The sequence below is a fragment of the Dermacentor andersoni genome, chromosome 8 (assembly GCF_023375885.2).
Source record: "Dermacentor andersoni chromosome 8, qqDerAnde1_hic_scaffold, whole genome shotgun sequence".
NCBI classification, from domain to species: Eukaryota; Metazoa; Arthropoda; class Arachnida; order Ixodida; family Ixodidae; genus Dermacentor; species Dermacentor andersoni.
The window spans coordinates 14,265,078-14,283,330 of NC_092821.1; the positions used below are offsets into that span (position 1 = coordinate 14,265,078).

The 18,253-nt window shown below is 44.2% G+C and overlaps 1 protein-coding gene across 3 annotated transcripts in view; it reads right to left on the reverse strand.

The window, feature by feature from the left end:
• Positions 1-17,244, reverse strand: part of LOC126526649 (protein 5NUC-like) — a 152,875-nt gene extending 135,631 nt beyond the window's left edge. For 2 of the 3 annotated variants that reach the window (XM_055068330.1, XM_055068329.1), the window contains exon 1: positions 744-1,100. In XM_055068330.1, the coding sequence (XP_054924305.1) occupies positions 744-1,052 (309 nt within the window). In that variant the 5' untranslated portion in view covers positions 1,053-1,100. Of the gene's footprint in view, positions 1-743; positions 1,101-16,833 lie in introns of those variants that run through there. The other variant, XM_050174515.3, reaches the window with a different exon arrangement.
• Positions 17,245-18,253: the final 1,009 nt, after the last annotated feature.

An 18,253-nucleotide genomic window follows, 5' to 3' on the forward strand; every position in this document is an offset into this window, starting at 1 on the left:
ATAATAATAATAATAATAACAATAATAATAATAATAATAATAATAATAAAAGCTAAGAAACCGAGCTAAGTGTTGATGCCTGTAGCTTGAAATTTAGCATAGCGAAGAGGTTCTAAAGCTCCCTTTGAAAAAATTATGGCTATTGGTTGCAATGTCTTGAACCTATGGATAAATTATGATAATCTGGATAAGGTGTAATGCCTATGGATAAGGTATAACACTCCCAGCGTTTTACTAGAACACGTAAATACCCAAGAAAGGGGATGGGGATACGCCGCCGCGGTAGCTTAATTGGTAGAGCATCGCTCGCGTAATAATGGTTGTGAGATCGTTCCCGCGTGCGGCAAGGTGTTTTTTCATGCACTTCGATTTCCTTTAATTTATCGTTTCTTTATTTATATTATTAGGTACAACTAATTTCCCTTATGTGGTCCTTCGTGTCAGTGTTTGTTGGCTTCTTATGATTTCATTGATGAAGGGACATGCTAGGCTACATAGCATAAATATCTGGTCTTGAGTTCTTTGGAATAATATTTGTGCACTATGTGTACGAGGTAATTGCTAATGTACGTGTGAGGGGGATCGCGCAGGGCTATATTATCAAATATTCTTTCAATTTTATTTACCTCTCTACAACTTGGTATCTTGATGTCGAAATTGTACTGTACGACAGCTCTAATGCCTGCAGTTGAAATTAAAATGAATATTGTTTTTTTACTGCACTTACTTAAGTGTTCACTTACCAATTTAGCAATTCTCGCTACTCCACCGAAGCACTTGCTCTCGTTCCGTGCTTTGTCGTGGCACTGCACGCCACGCTTCGTGCTTTCAAGAATCCGTGAGTGAATATCATTGGTGTGAAGAATAGTTAAATTGAAGGTCGTGCCGTCACTTTCTAATATTCCATCAGTGCTATTGTCTACCATATTAGATCCAGTCATTTCCACAGTATTTTCAGGAGAAACTGAGGAATTTCTACCAATTGCTCCGGTTCTTCCCGAGGGGATGAATAGTAACAGCATGCTTAATATTGCAGCAAAGCACTGGTACATTACTTCTCTAAGGCACGGAAATGTACTAACTGAAGGCAGCAGGATAGTCTCTCCGGTGCTCAAAGCGCCCTTTTATTTTCAGAACCCAAGGGATATTTGATATTATATACTCACCGAGACCAGACGCGCGATATTTCTTTCCTGATCTGTTTCGACAGAACGATTTCTCTATTCTGACATTCAGTACGACGCATGAAGGGACAGAGGTCGGGGAAATGTCAGCAAAGCCCCAGTCATGACGTTTTCGTGACTCGCACGTAACTAGAGATGCAAAATTTCCGGAAATTTCGAGCAATCGAAAAAAGACCTGTTTTTCTCACGTTCCTCCTGCGAAATTTTGGAAAAAATGGAAGATAACAACCTTTCTTTAGCATATGGCAGTAGTTTATTGCCAAATATCAAAAGCCTTAACTCTCATTATGTAAATAACAGAAGTGAAATGCTTTGTGCCTTTTCACAAACGAATGCAGGGTTTAACAGATGGAAGGCAGACGAGACGTATCACCGCGAACGCGTTCAGTTCTCTGTGAATCGGTGCGGCTTCCTAGAATTGTTACGGCAGTTCAAACAAGGAACAAAGAACACTCAAGTGTATCTTCTGTGGCTATTTCGTCGTGGCTTCGACTATGGAAACATTGATTAAGATGATAAAACGATGAAGTTCTACCTCTTATTCAGAGTCAGTATCACTGGCTTCATCTGTAGTATTCTTCATTATGTTGAGATGTGCGTGTACAAAAACGAGCTTTCGCACCTTTTCATTACGCAGCCCGTTCCTAAGCAGAGTATGAATGTTGGCGAAGTCGGACCAGTTCCGCTCACAAGCAGCTGATGATGATGGAATCTGTAAAATGTTTCGAGCCAGAGGCATCACTCTTTTACTCGTGCAGATTTCCTCCCACCGTGTTGAAGGAGGCATGTGGTTAGCAGAAGCCCATATTCCTGATCTTGACCATATGCCTGAATTGGTGCTGTATTCTGCCACATCGGAGTACACTTTTCCAACTTCTAGGCTCATGTGCGCACTGTACTCCGAGATCCAGTCAAACGCAGACAAGACTTCTTTGTCAGTCAGATTTTTCCCCTTGTATCTTCGGTCAAGTAGGTTTGCTGCACAGTGCACGGGATGAACTGTAAACACTTTGCGTGTATTTAAGACTTTTTCAGCGAGATCCCGTTCACTCTGCGAAATAACAGAGCGCTGCAAATTTAAGTGAATCTCCTCCGCTAGATTGTGAAAGAAATTTGTGACGTCGGACAACCGGGCCCCGTCACTTTCTAGAGCTTTGATAGCCTTTGTCATGGGTTCCAGCAAAGTATGGCATGATTTCAATGTGACCCAAAACTCTTCTTCGTCCAGAACGACCAGCTTAAGAGTCGTGTCGAACTTCAAGCTTTCCATTATAGCTATTTCCTGCAAGACCTCCTTGCTTTTCAAGAGGCTTTCAAAGGAGAGACAGACACCACTCCATCTTGTCTTGCTTGGAAGCTTCAGGCTGCAGCTCACACTTTTGCCGTACTTCGATTCCTGCCTTTCCTTGAATGTGGCCAACACCACGTGGGTTTTCTTCACGTATTTGATTATATCTTTCGCCTCCTTGTGCACATCGTGGATTGTGCCAAGAGTAAGGAGATCATTCATCAACAGGTTCAGAGAGTGTGCGGCGCAACCAGTCGCTGTAACATCAGGAAATCGCACAATAACGAAAGCCCATGCCGCTTTCATATTGCTGGCATTGTCGGTTACCAGAACATTTACCTTTGAGCTATCAACCGATTCCATAAGAGCACAGATTTATTCTGCCATATAGGCCGCAGTATGCCTGTTGTTGCCGGTGTTGATCGACTTGAAGAACAATGGTGATGGTTTGCAGAGTACAAAGTTTATAACTGACTCTCCTTCGACGTTAGTTCAGCCGTCAGTGAGAAGGGTGATGTGTCAAGCCTTTTCAATAGAATTATTCACGGATACGGTAGCCGCCTCGTACTCAGCGTCGAGCAGTGGACCAGCCAAGCTGCACCGGCCCGGGGCTTGTAAGATGGTCTGAGTGCTTTAGATTATGCCTGCCAATAGACATCAGTAACGAAGGAAAACAGTGAGTTGGAAGCATATATCGCCTTTGCAGACGCTTTATCGGCGTTCATCTGCGCTTGAAGTGTCATCGTATCGACGAAGTGAGTAACCCTTCCAGTCGCTGAGGCTGCGCTGCTTACTGCGCCGTTATGTACGCTCGACCTGAGACTGCTACATCAAGGGCTGCGAGAGTGGCTTCGTGGTGTCACTTCCTGTCTTGGGTATTTCACGTACTTAGCAATGTGCTTGGAAAGGCGAGTCGCATTCGGAAAAGCGTAGCTGCTGTTGCAGTACTTACAGACAGCGGGTCCCCGTTTCCCGCGAACGGTCTCCCCGACCGCGAAGTGCATCCGCACGTCGGAAATTGGCCGTACCATTGCAGAATCTGCTTCCACACGGCTTTATATGCGGACTTCCGCCACAGGTTGCAAAAGTGTTGGAAGGAAAGTCAAAATTGAACAATAACAAGCACCTAAACATGAGAAACCGCACCCGAATGACGAAGCTACGCTGACGCTGGAGCTGACATTATGTGATGTCGATGGCGAGCGGTCAGCCGCCGCTTGGTGTTGTTTTGCCATTACCACCAGCCCGGATTCTAAATCTACAAGATGCAGAATTTATCCTGCGAACGCCCTTTGGACAAACCCGGGGCGGCGCCGAAAGGCTCAGCGCCCTGATTCTCTCTGGAAAAGTCAAGATGCTGATCCGTCAAGCAGCGGCGTCCTGAGGAGAAGCGTCGGCGAGCGACATGTCCAAACGTGCAACAAAGTGCCAGACAGCCCGGCGCCGTATTTCCTTTTGCCTGGAAGTCACCACGCGCGGCAACTTTGAACCGGGTGGCCAGCGTGGTCGCTGGTTGGACCTCTCGGACGACCGTCGAGTGCTGGCTTTGTATTGGGCCGTTTGAGTGACAATGGTTTCTCGGGGCATTATAAGCCCCGACGCCACCGCCCGGAGTGCCGCTCTCGATTGGAGTGAGATGTGTCAGGCGTTGCAGTCTCGCCGGACGTCGCCGTGCGGGAACAGTCGCGTTTGCTGTGAGCTCTCGGCCCCCGTGCCGATCCGATCTTGTCCTGTATAATGACGTGTATATAATGTATAAAGTCCCTTTCGTTATTCTCACCGACGCCTGACTCGGAGTCTTCGCTACCAACGCTCTGTCACGAAACGGGTGACGAGCGCTACGGGACCACCTTAAAGTCGTAATAGTGGTGGCAGCGGTGCAAAGTCGTAACAGTGTTTAGGTATTATGTGCGACATTTCGGTTTCGCGTTCAGCGTTTCAGTTTCACGTTCAACGCTGGGTGTCGCCGAAGCTTTATGTCCGTACGTTATCCCCGCGGAAATTTTGGCCAATTTTTCCAATTGCGCCGAAAAAAAACAGAAAGAAAAAACCAGTTTTTTTTTTCGGAAACCTTCCAGCTTTTTCCGCACTTCGCATCTCTATACGTCACCCACGGAGAGAAATGAATCCTCGCCTCTATTTGCTTTATTTTCGTTCTTTTGAAACGGATGATGTGAAGTTGACATTTGTCGGATAATGTAGAGCTAGAACATGGCAACAGGAAAGCGGTGCGTGTCAAATACAGTTTCGTTCTACAAGTTGTTCAAAACTATTCCTAGTTAGTTGATAGGTTTTATAACGTGACTGAAAACAAAAAAAAAGCGTGGCTAGTCGCAATATCAGTGAGTGAAATGGCTTATACTGGTGGCAAGCCTATATGTGTGCAATGAAGAAAATATTGCGGAAAACATTTTTTTTTCGATTGCGTTTTTTTTACCCATTGCAACTGAGCGCTCTGAACAAATGTCGTAGCGATGGCAGCAGAGCGATGTCCTCTTGCGCAGCACGGCAAGGTAAATTCTCACATGCCAAACACTAAATTTAGGTTATATCTGTTGTCACATACGTGCAACGTGACAGAATATTTAATTAAGTTGAATTTGCTGCCCCTAACGTCGTAATAGGGGCCTTACAGTGGACGTGGGTGTGCGTATATTAGGTTTAGCTACTTTAACAGTCGAAAATTCAGCTCATTAATACAAAACTCATAAACAAGCCTAAATAGCCTAAGTGTGACACGTAAAAACATGAGTCAACAGATAATGAATATGAAAAGTCAACTGCGTTAATGTTTACTCTCAAAGGCTGTCTTGTTTGTTGTTTTCTGTAGATATCGGTGCAGAGTTATGGTGGCAATCTGATGGGGAGGTACTCCGAGTCTGCTGCTGCAGTAGAAACAGAATGAGCCTGAAGATGGAACTGTGAGTGCGAAGGCGGTTACTGGGTCCGTGTGCCAAGTGCCATGTGGTATGCAGGCAGCGGTATTAACATACTCTGCTTGATTGAGCAAAGTGTGATAAAACTACTAATAAAGGCACATAGTTGAGATATGGCTGGGCCGAAAAACATTTCCGAAAAACGTAGCCGAAAAATATTTCGCGTTCCTATAAACAATTATTCACAGAGCCTTGAAAAATCCAATTTAGGAAAATGAAAAGAAATGTGAGGCAAGAAGTTTGACAATGAGCACTGTCTATAATAGGAAAATTAGACATCCACCCGATTGTAGCAGTTGCTACAAAGAAAATCCTTACGGCTTCTTCGAAAGGAAAGGCTCGCAGTTAAAGAAAAATTCACCCCAGACCAGGACGAATCTTTTATAAAGTGCGAGGCTTTTCTTTCGAGGAACCCATATGAATTTCCTTCGTAGCACTTAGCAGCATTTAGGTAGATGTCTCATTCTCCCTTTATTAATTACTTCGCTCCGCCTTGCGGGTTTCCGCAGAACCATTATGGACATTATTTCAGTATGAGCACGTCCCACTGTGATTTCTACATAATACCTGAACGTGATATCGTCTCACCAAGATCCCATAAGCGCACCAATTTGTTCTCCGAATGCGGACTGATATGTAGTGGATTCCTTATTAACTTATTTTTGCTTAAATTACCAACTTCGTATGGGCCACTCCACGTCAGTGTGGCACTATAATGAAAGAATGGCAATGTTTGATACGTGGTGAACCTTTCTGTGCACCACTCATTAGCATGCTTCCCTCGGCAAGCATCATAAATCACCTTCGTTCCCGTGACACAGCTACGTATACGTCTCACACTGTGCATCCGCCTGGTTTGGAGATTTAATTTCAGCATATATATAGAATCAAGCTAAAGAAGATGGTAAGCGTGCGTCTAGGGATCCTCGAGAAGCCAGGATGTGGACAGAAGAAACAGAAGAGTTACTGATTAAAGGGAAGAAAAAAAAAAGAGCCGAGTTGAGCTCGTGTAAGAGAAAAATGCACAAGTAAACGTTGCATGCATAACTTGCCCAAAAGCGACAAAGGCGTACCAAAAAAACTCTCAAATGATGTAAAAGCACTCGAAACTCAGCCAAAAAATTCGCAAACAGTTAAAGGGATGATGACGGTAACATATTCGAAAGAGACCAGGCACTCCGGTACATCCGAGTAGTTGTTTATGATAAATTCGTCGCGAAACAAAACGTAGTTCAGACTCAAACCCATCCAGACACAACAAATATGTCCAAGAGATGAAAATTTAACGTTCAAAGCTCTTACTGTAAAAGAAAAAAAGCTATAAAATACGTCCCTAATAACACGGGTCCCAGGAGCCGATTAAATCAGTAGATATCTAATCAAATACCTCGGTACAAAGATCAAGGTGCTCCTAACTAATGTCATTGAGCAAGCGATTAAAATGAAGAAGATTACGGTTGGATAGCTTGAAAGCAAGGTGAACCTCTTTTAGTAAAGAATGTAACACTAAGCGCCCTACACTCATGAAGATGAACTTTATCTGCAAAGATAAAGGGAATCAGGATAAGACGGCCTCGCACAGACCAATTACATCAACGTCGGTGACATATAGAACGGTACTCCAAGTCAGGTAAGGTGAGGTCAGTTTATTTCCTTAAAGACCCCTTTATCAGCGGTGTTACATAAGGCGTGGGAAACATGTTGCGACAACAATTCAACGTGATAACAAACACAACATTTGAAATGTGGTAGATAACCTGTATAAGCAGGTACATACTCGTGACAAATTGTGAATTAGAAGAAGAAAGAAAACTGTTATTTCGGCCGAAGAGAAGAAACAGCGGCAATGGACAATTCACTTCAGTAACTCGTGGAACATTTGAAAAAAAAGATATATACATTGCATGCAATCGGAAACGCGCGGTAGATGATGAATTTGTACGAGAAAATGTAATTAATTTGACAAAATCGGAGCTGCCTCAGCAATGAACACATCCTTATTATTTGTATATACAACACCGTGGGGAAGGGCATTCCAATCAGTTGCAGTTCGAGAAAAAGAAGAAGCAGAGAAGGTAGTTGTTTGTGAGCGTGGTTTTAAATTTGGAGTGGATGACGAACGCGTTTTGATATTCTTGCGGGTTGAACGATCTCTGGCCCATGATTAAGTGAACTGTAGCAAAACTTATATAAAAGACCAACGCTGGCTATCTGATGGCGGTGCGAGAGCGACTGTAACTAAGATTTCTCTTTTAAGGATGATATGCTTACGTCATACGAATAGGATGAATGAATGCATCTTACTGCACGATTTCGGAAGCACTCAAGTGCGTTAACGAGATATTCTTGATATGGGTTCCAGATTGGTGACGCATATTCGAATTTAGGCTTGATAAGTGATTTGTACGCCACAAGTCTGACATCCTGAGGTGCATGACGCAAGTGGCGCCTCATAGAATATAGTGTTTTGTTCGCCGATGATAATATGCTGTTGATGTACGTGTCCCAGTTAAGATCACAGGAAATCATGACGCCTAAGTACTTGAATGATTTTACTGTTTCAATCCGATTGTTGGCAATTGTGTAAGAAGGCAAGAAGGGTGTACCACTACGAGTAAATGGCAGATGTTTACATTTTTTGGAATAAGAGTCATTAGCCAACGGGCACACCAAGACTGCGCATGGTTGAGATTTTGTTGCAAATTATGTCCATCAGTGTCATTGTTAATGGTGTGATCAATCACGCCGTCATCAGCGAACATTCGAATTTCGCAAGTTATATGAAGGGGTAAGTCATTGATGTATATGAAAAAGAGAAGTGGACCAAGAACAGACCACTGAGGGACACCTGAAGATACCGGAAGTTTGACGGAGGACTGGTATTTGACAGTAATGAATTGCTCGCGGTTAGTCAGGAACGTTTCTAGCCATTTTAATACACCCATGTCTAAATTCAAAAAGGAAAGTTTATGCATTAAGTGACGGTTAGGGACTTTCTCAGAAGCTTTTTCATAGTCTAGGAAGATAGCATCAGTTTGTTAATTACAGTCAAGGTTCGAGTGAAGGTCGTGAACGAAAAGAGTTAGTTGGGTGTTGCAAGAAAAGGCCTTACGAAATCCATGCTGTGCAGGATGAAAGAAATGGTTGGCGTCTAAATGGTCCATGATGAGTGAGTAAATGACGTGCTCCATTATCTTACATGGAATACTCGTTAAGAAGATGGTGCGATAATTTAGTGGGTTATTCCTGTTGACTCCCTTGTCGATAGGAATGACCTTTCCTACTTTCCTGTCATAAGGGATGCAGCCTGCTGAAAGTGACTGAGAAAAAAGGAGACACAAAATTGTAGCTGAGATATACTTAACATATTTTAACAGTTTCGAGTTAATATCATCGATACCGGTGGATGAAGAGAGTTTGAGGTTATCAATTACATTGGAGATATCATCTACAGAGAACGTGATGGCCGGCATTACAGATACTATGTTACTAGACATTAATGGCAGAGGAGAACTGCTATCTTTAGTAAAAACTTAGTCGAAGGCATTGTGGAACGAAATGGCACAGTCGGTATCAGTCATGATGTCTTCAGAATCGTCAGCAAGACTTATGGCGCGAGCTTGAGGGGGGTTTATTACTTCCCAAAATTTCTTGTGGTTTTCTCTGAGTATTTTTGTTAAGTCGATGTTCAAAAAGGTATGGTTGGCGCTATGAAGAGCAGATAAGCACATTTTTATGGGCAGAATAATACTTTTCCCATGTGTAGCATTCGTACTTAGTCTTGCAGATCGAAAAAGTCCTTTTTTTCTTATTTTCTAGTCGCTTTACATGGTTAGTGAACCATGGGTTCGACGGTTTCGACGGAATGTGATTTTCGGTATATGTTTGTCTGCTAATTTAATAACTTTACTTTTAAACAGCGTCCAATTAGTGTGAGTGGTTCGCTCGTAAAATCTAGATTGAAAGTTTGGTGGAAAGGCAGTCAGTTCGTCATTAATGGCTTTGTAGTTTCCCTTATCGCATAGGCTGATAGTTTTGCGATATGGTGCACGTGGTGGCGCGGGAAAGAAAAGGGTAGCGTGAAGAACTTTGTGGTTGCTGATAGCAGGGAGGAAGGTTAATGATGATAAGCTGTCGGGGTGATTAGTTAGTATAAGATTTAAGATGTTTGCACAGCCAAGCGAGACACGTGTCGGTTCAGAAACAAGCTGTGAAAGATTAAAGTTCAAACAGACATCGGTGAAGTCTCTAGCCTCAGCATTTGTTCATGCTGCTGAAGATAGGTCATGTCAGTCAATACTAGGAAAGTTGAAGTCGCCGAATAAAATAATCTGAGCGTTGGGATGTGCGGCAGTAACCTGGCATAAAATGCTGTTTAATTTTTCTGGGAAATCGGGGCTGTTAACAGGTGGTCGATAGCACACACCCAGCAGGACAGCCTGTGGCAAAGAGCGTATAAGTAGCCAGGCTATCTCAAGGCCAGTAGGAGGCACGATAGGGGTACAGGGTAATTGCTTGCCAAATCTTATAAGAACCCCTCCTCCTCGCATTGCTTGGCGGTCACACCAATGAACGTCGAAGTTTGGCAAGCCGTATAATACCTTATAGCCACTGATCTCCGATGTTACCCACGTTTCTGTTGAAATAAGTAAGTTACTGCTTTATGAAGAAACGCGACTTGGTATGTCTTCGCGTTTGGGAAAAAAAACTACGGGTGTTAGTGAAAATAACAGATAAAGAAAGATTATTCGTTGTAGTGATGTCGCGAGGGTTAAGCGAACCTCTATTGCACCTTGATTGCTAGTGAATATCCTTTACGCTATTAGATGATTCATCATATTCGTAGGGTTTGGATCCTGTGACAAGTCTTTTGAAACGTAGTTTGAAAGGTGTCGCCTTGCTTTTACCGAAAAGAACAAGATATTTGTGGGCATTTCGAACAGCACGTGAAATGTCCTCGTCAATACTGCAGTTACTCCCCTTTAATTGCGGCCATTAGAAAAGACCAATTCTTTTGTTTTTATAGAATGTAAACTCTGCAATTATGCGGCGGTTACGGCCAGCTGAATAGCGTCCCAACCGGTGTGCATGCTCAATTTCTTTCGGATCAATTCTTATGCTCATGTGCTCATGAATTTTATCAATAAATAGTTTTTCCGATTGCGCAAATGTTTCAGGAGGGTTGGGGTCAGGAATGTCGTACAATATTAAGTTGTTTCTACATGAACGGTTGTCAGCATCCTCTGTGCAGCTCTCTAGGCTGGATACCAGGTGACCACTTTCAGAGGTAGTAGCATACACAGCTTCTAATTCGCTTCGCATGGGGATGAGTGCCTGGTAGTGTTGCTCCAGTTCTATCATTCACTTATTTAAATCCGTTAGTGTTGCATCGGTGCACAAAAGTTGATTCTTTGGGCCTTGTACCTTAGTGATTCTTGTGTTTGTCCAACTGTCAGCCTCTGCAGCTCAGCGAAAACGTCAGCTATACTAGGCCCCAGATCGCTTTCGACATCGCCTGAAAGCAACAGCAATGACTGAATAGCATGCCCACATTCACCAAGCATAGTGAGGCAGCACGGAGTCAGAAGATGGTTGAAGAACTGTTGAAGTGCGTGGAGTCAAATGATGTGCCGGGGCAAATGCAAAATGAGTTCACACTAGGCAGACGCGTAGACGAAAATATCTTTTGTACGAATTGAATGCATGGAGATTTCAGAAGCTCGCAATAGAGTTTCAAATAGCCTTTCTAGTTATTAAGGGAGCCTACTACAATGGAGACAGGGAACTGCTACAGGATATCGTTAAACACAAATGCCTAGATGAAGATTTCATGGAGCTGCTGGGGCAGATATATATATAGATATATATATATACAACCGCGTCCGCATTGGATGAGGAGGCCGAAAATGTAATGCAGTGGTGGAAGTTCTCTAAGGACTGAAGCAAGGACTCTGCCTCCATTGTTGTTCACGCTTTAATTCAAGAGCATAGAAAGACAACTGGAAAACAGCAAATTAGGGTTTCATTCATTCCACATGCATAATTGACAAACGGTGCCACAGGAGGTCCCCGGACTGATATACGCTTTGATATATGCCTGTCTTTCTTGGTGTGTGGCGTCCTTTTCGTTGTGAGGAGGATTGATGTATGCTGGCGACAAAGTGATACTCGCGCACAATGCAACCTATTTAACGACAGTTGTGGATATTTGCGGCAACACAGGGACAATTTTAGGTCAATTTTAGGCCAATTTTAGTTTAGTACTGAGAAATCCGGAATTGCGTTTTAATGAAGAGAAGAGGAATTACGTGGTGTGAATTCAAGAGCAAGTCATATCTATAGTCAGCCAATATAAGTACCTCGCCACATATATAAATAAAAGAAAGATTCAGTCAAGCACCCACCAAGAAATACTCATAATAAAGAAGAAGCCGAATACAAAAATAATGTGACCTAGGGCCATCTTGGACTACAATAAATATGAGGTGGTGCGTGGAATCTGGAAAGGTGTAAAGGTGCGAGCGCTAACGTTCACAAATGTCATTCTATGATTACGATACGGTATCGAATGGGGCTTGGTAGTTAACCAAATATAGCTTGTGCAGTTGGTTTTGGGACAAGACTGTAAAAGCACAAATAAGGTAATCCGGGGTTACATGGGTTGTTCCTATTTTGAAGTCAAAGAAGCGCAGAGCAAAATTACTTTTGAACAAAAACTCAGGTGCAGGGATATATCTAAATATATGAACCGTAAAGTGCACGAGTATCTATTCCTGAAAAGCGCAGACGCAGAATGCAGGAATAAGTGAAGGAAGTAGGTAACAAAGGCCTGTGTAATAGAGAATGAAAATAGACAAGGTGAAGGAAAGATATACAATCAAACCAAAATGAAAACGGCCTTTTGCATACGTCTTTAACTCAAGCAAGCTAGGTGACGACCTGTCACCGCCATCTTTGGATACCAATATATCATCACCATCATCATCATCATCGAAGCGAGAAAAATTACTCGCGATAGAGTATATGCCCCATACATAACTCCTTTTTACGGTGGCAATACGTTTTTCTGTATATTCTTACAATGCTACAGGCATTAACGTGGACAGTCATCATCATCGCCAAAAGTCACCGTGGACCCGAAAGGCCAAGTGTCGAGTTGGATAGTAAATTAGTAGACAGTTATAGGAAGTAAGGATAGAAATTTTTGTCGGCCACATAAACTCGTAAACATTATCTTGACACAAACATTGTGTCACGCCTGCACAGGCAAACATAAACACATCTAACTCGATGAGTACGGACACTCGCTGTCAAACCGCTGGCGTAAGGAGAGCGGCAGCAGCAGCAACGAGTGAATTGAGCTTCGTGCTGCTGCTCGCTTTATTGCGAACCAAGCGGCGAGAACACAGCGCACACGAAGCTATCAGTCATCGGCACCTACTCATTGGAGATCGCTTTCAAGATACTTCCCGCGCAGCCGTGTGCGGCTGCGCTCAGCTGCGCCATAAGCAGCCACCAGCCCGGTGTCCTGCGCTTGGTAGAAGACTATGCGCTTCCTCCTCACCTTTCTCCCTTGAGCGCGCGAGATCAAGCCATTCTCCAGGGCTCACCCTCGCACAAGTTCCCTCACACATAAAGCGTACGACGTGCAGCCACGCTATTAGCACACTTGGACGTTATAGCGATCATCGGGAGGACCCGGTTGGCGACGGCGGAAATGCGCGTAAATTGTCCGTATAATTGCTATTCCAACAATAACCAATATATGATGCTAAAAGAAGCACTGACACTTAATACAAACGTATGGACACTGTGTAGAGTTAATAACGCAAGTTTTTGAGAAAGGCACAATAGCTATTTATAAAATGTTCCTGTAAAAATTGGCAGTGGCTTAGCTCGGCTATGCCACGCTATACGTAGCGAAGGCTAAGGCATAGCATGATTAGCCTTGGTTATTCTAGATTGTAAGTACAGGTTAGTCTATTTGTCTAGCTATGTTGCGGCGTTTAGCCAGTTCGGTGCGCTGTTCGTCTGTTTCCTGGGCGATTCGTTTCCTCTTTATCTCGTTCCGATGTCGATCCCAGGCCTCCTCCTGCTTATCAGAATTGTCGCCGTCCCTACTGCCGCCTCAACTGGGGTTGCGGCGCACGCGAGCTCTCCTTTTCAATCCTCCGATATGTTATCAGACGTGCGATGCAGCTGGCGAAGCGAGCGAAAGCGACCGCAACGACGAGGAACGCAGTGTGTCGTTATAGGAATCATCACGAGGACCCGGTTGTCGACGGCGGAAATGCGCGTAGATTGTCCTTATAATTCCTATTCCAATAAAAACCAATATATGATGCCAAATGAAGCATTTAAACCTAATACAAACATATGGACACTGTGTAGAGTTAATAACGCATGTTTTTTGAGAAAGCCGCAATAGCTATTTATAAAAAGCTCATGCAAAATTCACGGTGCAGGAAAAGAGGTGTCGACAGGCGTCCGATATAAATGGAACCACCCTAACAAGGCAAGTTAGAGATCGCGCTCATTGCGCGTCTCGCCTGAGTCGTATCTTGACATCTGTGCTTGCGCGCCTCCACAGAGTAGCAACATGCGCTCTTGCGGTCACCAATTTCAATGCACGAGTGCTACGGCAACCTGCTTGTCCAGAGTAGGTTACAATAACTATGTGGAAGGGGGGGAGTCTGTGTTGCGTAGGGAGTCTAGGCGCGCTGAGAGCTCATTCCGCAAGAGTCCGGGTTCATCTGCTTTTCTACGTCTATTGTCTTGACAGTTTGTATTATGGATGAGGCGAATGTGATGAACCTTGACGGTACATTCTGTGTAATTTAGAATTCAGTCGTAGAATAAAATTGTGGCATATACTCTTCTGAAAGGTCTTACTGGTTCCTTTAGATTCCTTGCAATTCAGTGTGAATAAAGATTCAACACTTCATTGAGCATGACCGCCTTGCCTCGTAAAGTGTGAAAATGTTATTTTTTTATTTTATAACTTCCCTGTTGTTTTAAGTATGTCTAACCTGACCATTCTGCGCTATATTTCTGTGCACTTCGACAATTTATTTTCAAGAATTTGGTAAACGAAGTCATTGTTATTATCAAATTCTTCCGACACAAATACCTCACTGCGAAAGTCAGTAATTGGTCATAGGGAGCCCTCTTTGAAACGTTTTCATAGATTAACCAGAAGATAGCGGGTTAATCGAGGAGCCCGATATTTATTAGTCATATAGTGCCACATGGTGTGGCACAGCAAGGGTACTGAAGAAGAAGAGAACGAGGTTCGTCTCGGCATCGCGCGTCAACAGTTACGTTTCGTGAAGTACAAACGCCTGGATCCCCATTCAACGTGTATACTTCACCAGGTTATACGCGACAATTTCGTGGAGCTTGCTCGGTACACCCAACTTATGCAGTTGACCCCACTGGGCAGGAAGAACTTCGCACAATTGGAGTTGACTCCAGTTCAGCGCACAAGCCGGCGAACCCGAGGCCTCGCCCCAGAATTTGGAAACCTCCAGGAAGAAGTGATGACTACGACCACTGCGGCTTCTACGGAAAGGGCGACACCGATTTGCCTAACGCTGCTGAACCCCCAAGTGCCGACGGCTTTTCGTGGCATCACATTTGAAGACGTGGAAGACTGGCTGGCGGAGTTCGAGCCCGCGGCTGCGTTTAACGAGTGGGACAACAACGCCAAACTCAGAAACATCTACTTCAGCCTCCGGGATGGTGCTCGCAAGTGGTTCATGAACCGCGAAAGTGCCCTGCTATCCGGGCCTGAGCTCCAGCGCAAGCTACCGGAGACTTACTCCAGCCCCGATCACAAATAAAAAGCGCAGCGAGCCCTTCAGTCACGCGTCCAAAAGCCCAACGAGAGCGCCACGATGTACGTGGAGGACATGACGCGTCTCTTTCAGCGTGCCGATCCGAGCATGTCGGAAGAGAAGAAGATGCGTCATCTGATGAGAGACGTAAAGGAACAGCTCTTTGGCGGTCTTGTTCGGAATACGCCCAACACTGTCGTGGAGTTCCTCACCGAAGCCATCGCAATGGAGAAGACGCTTCAGCAACGGTCAAACATGTACAACCGACACATGAATTTCGCCTGCACTCCGGATACGCCGGTAGGCTTCGGGTGCGACGTCGCCTTGCTCTGCGAGCTGATTCGCTCAGTGGTTCGCGACGAGCTGCAGAAGCACCACGGTACGTCGCCACCGCCAGTCAGCTCCCTCGCCAGCGTCGTACGCAACGAAGTACAGCAGGCACTGCAGACATCTGTTTCCAGCGGTGAAGCGCCACCTCTGCCAAGTGAGTCCAGGCGCAAGACTTACGCAAGAAACAACACGCTTCACGACGTTTTACCTCGTTTACGGCCGTGAAGTAATGCTGCCATGCGACAACAACATGGCAATGCTACCATGCAACAACATCGATCACCTCAATCTCGCCCAAGATGCCGAAATTTCGTGCAACGCGCGGAAGAAGCCCCGTCAGCTTGCCCGAGTGCACATAAAGAAACAACAGGTCATCGATGCGCAACGTTACAATCTCCACCATCGACAAGTCGAGTTCCAACCTGGCGATCAAGTTTTGATCTGGACTCTGTTTCCCCTGTGTTGTCCTTGGTATCAGTGTTTGTTGGCTTTTGATGGGATGACTAATAAAAATCGGGCCCCTCAGGTAATTCCCCTTCTTTTCGTTTATTACATAACGAGGGTATCGAATGTGGCAACATTGACGCCTTCAGGTAGCATGTGTGGGCGCATTGACCGGTTGCTTTTGGCTAAAAAAAAAGATCCTGTTATCTAGACGCCTGCAGCAGAAAGGACGCTACACATCCGCCGCCAAGGTCTGTGAGTGACGGCACTGGCTAACACTCCCAGCGTTACACTAAGACACATAAATACCGAAGAAAGTGGATGGGGAAATGGCGCGGCGGTAGCTCAATTGGTAGAGCATCGCACGCGTAATGAGAAGGTTATGGGATCGTTCCCACCTGCAGGAAGTTTTTTTTTTTTTTTCATCCACTTAGATTTCCATTAATTTATCGTTTCTTTTATTAACTTATTAGGTATAACTAACTTCCCTTATGTTGTCCTTGGTGTCTGTATTTGTTGTCTTCTTATGATTTCACTGATGAAGCGACATGCTAAGCTATACAGCATAAATATGGGGTCTTGTGTTCTTTAGAATATATATACTGGTGCACTATGTGTACAAGGTAATTGCTAAAGTATGTGCGAAAGGGTTTGGACACGGCTATATTAAAAAAAATGCTTACGATTATATTTACTTCTCTGCAACTTGGTAACCTTATATCAAAATTTCACTATACGACAGCTCTCATGTCCACAGTTGCAATTAAAATGAACATTTTTTTCTTACTGCAATTACCGAAGAACTGTTCACTTACCAATTCAGCAATTCTCGCTACTCCACCGAAGCACTTGCTCTCGTTCCGTGCTTTGTCGTCGCACTGCACGCCACGCTTCGTGCTTTCAAGAATCCGTGAGTGAATATCATTGGTGTGAAGAATAGTTAAATTGAAGGTCGTGCCGTCACTTTCTACAATTCCATCAGTGCTAATCTCTCTCATATTAGATCCAGCCGTTTCCACAGTATTTTCACTAGAAACTATCGAATTACTTCCAATTTCTCCGGCTATTTCCGAGGGGATGAACAGTAAGAGCATGCTTAATATTGCAGCAAAGCACTGGTACATTACTTCTCTAAGCCGCGGAAAAGTACTAACTTAAGGCCAGCAAGATAGCCTCTCCCGGTGCTCAAAGCCTCGTTTTATTTTCAGAACCCATGAGGGATTTCATATTATGTACTCACCGAGAGCAGACGCGCGATATTTTGTTCCTGATCTGTTTCCACAGAGCGATTTCGCTATTCTGACATTGAGTATGACGCATGAAGAAACAGAGGTCCACGAAATGTCAACAAAGGCCCAATCGTGACGTTTTCGTGACTCGTACGTAACCCGCGCAGAGAAATGAATCCGCGCGTCTATTTCCTTTATTTTCGTTCTTTTGAAACGGATGATGGGAAGCTGACATTTGCCGGATAATGCAGAGCCAGAACATGGCAGCAGGAAAGCGGTGCGTGTCAAATAGAGTTTCTTTCTACAAGTTGTTCAAAACTATTCCTAGTTGGTTGATAGGTTTTCTAGCGTGCCTGAAAAAAAAAAAGCGTGGCTAGCTGTAATATCAGTGAGTGATATGGCTTTTACTTCTGGCAGGCACGTATCTGTAGAAGGAAGAAATTATTGTGGAAAACATTTTTTTTTTCGATTTCGTTTTTTTACCCATTGCAAGTGAGCGCTCTGACCAAATGCTGCAGCCATGACAGCAGAGCGATGTCCTCATGTGTAGCACGGCAACGTAAAACCTCACTTGCTCAACACTGAAATTCCGGTAAATTTTCTTGTCACATATGTGCAACTTGTCAGACTATTTCTTTAAGTTGAATTTGCTACTCTAAACATCCTAATAGGGGCCTTGCAGTAGACGTAGGTGTACGCATATTAGGTTAGCTACTTGAACAGTCGAAAGTTTAGTTCATAAATACACAACTCTTGAACAACCATAAATAGCCTAAGTGTGGCAAGTAAATACATGAGTCAAACAGATAATGAATATGAAATGGCAATTGTGTGATTGTTTACTCTCGAAGGCTGTCTTGTTTGTTGTTTTCTGTAGATGTCGGTGCACAGTTATGGTGGCAATCTGATGGGGAGGTACTCCGAGTCTGCTGCTGCAGTAGAAATAGAATGAGCCGGCAGATAGTACTATGAGTGCGAAAGCGGTTTACTGGGTCCGTGTGCCAGG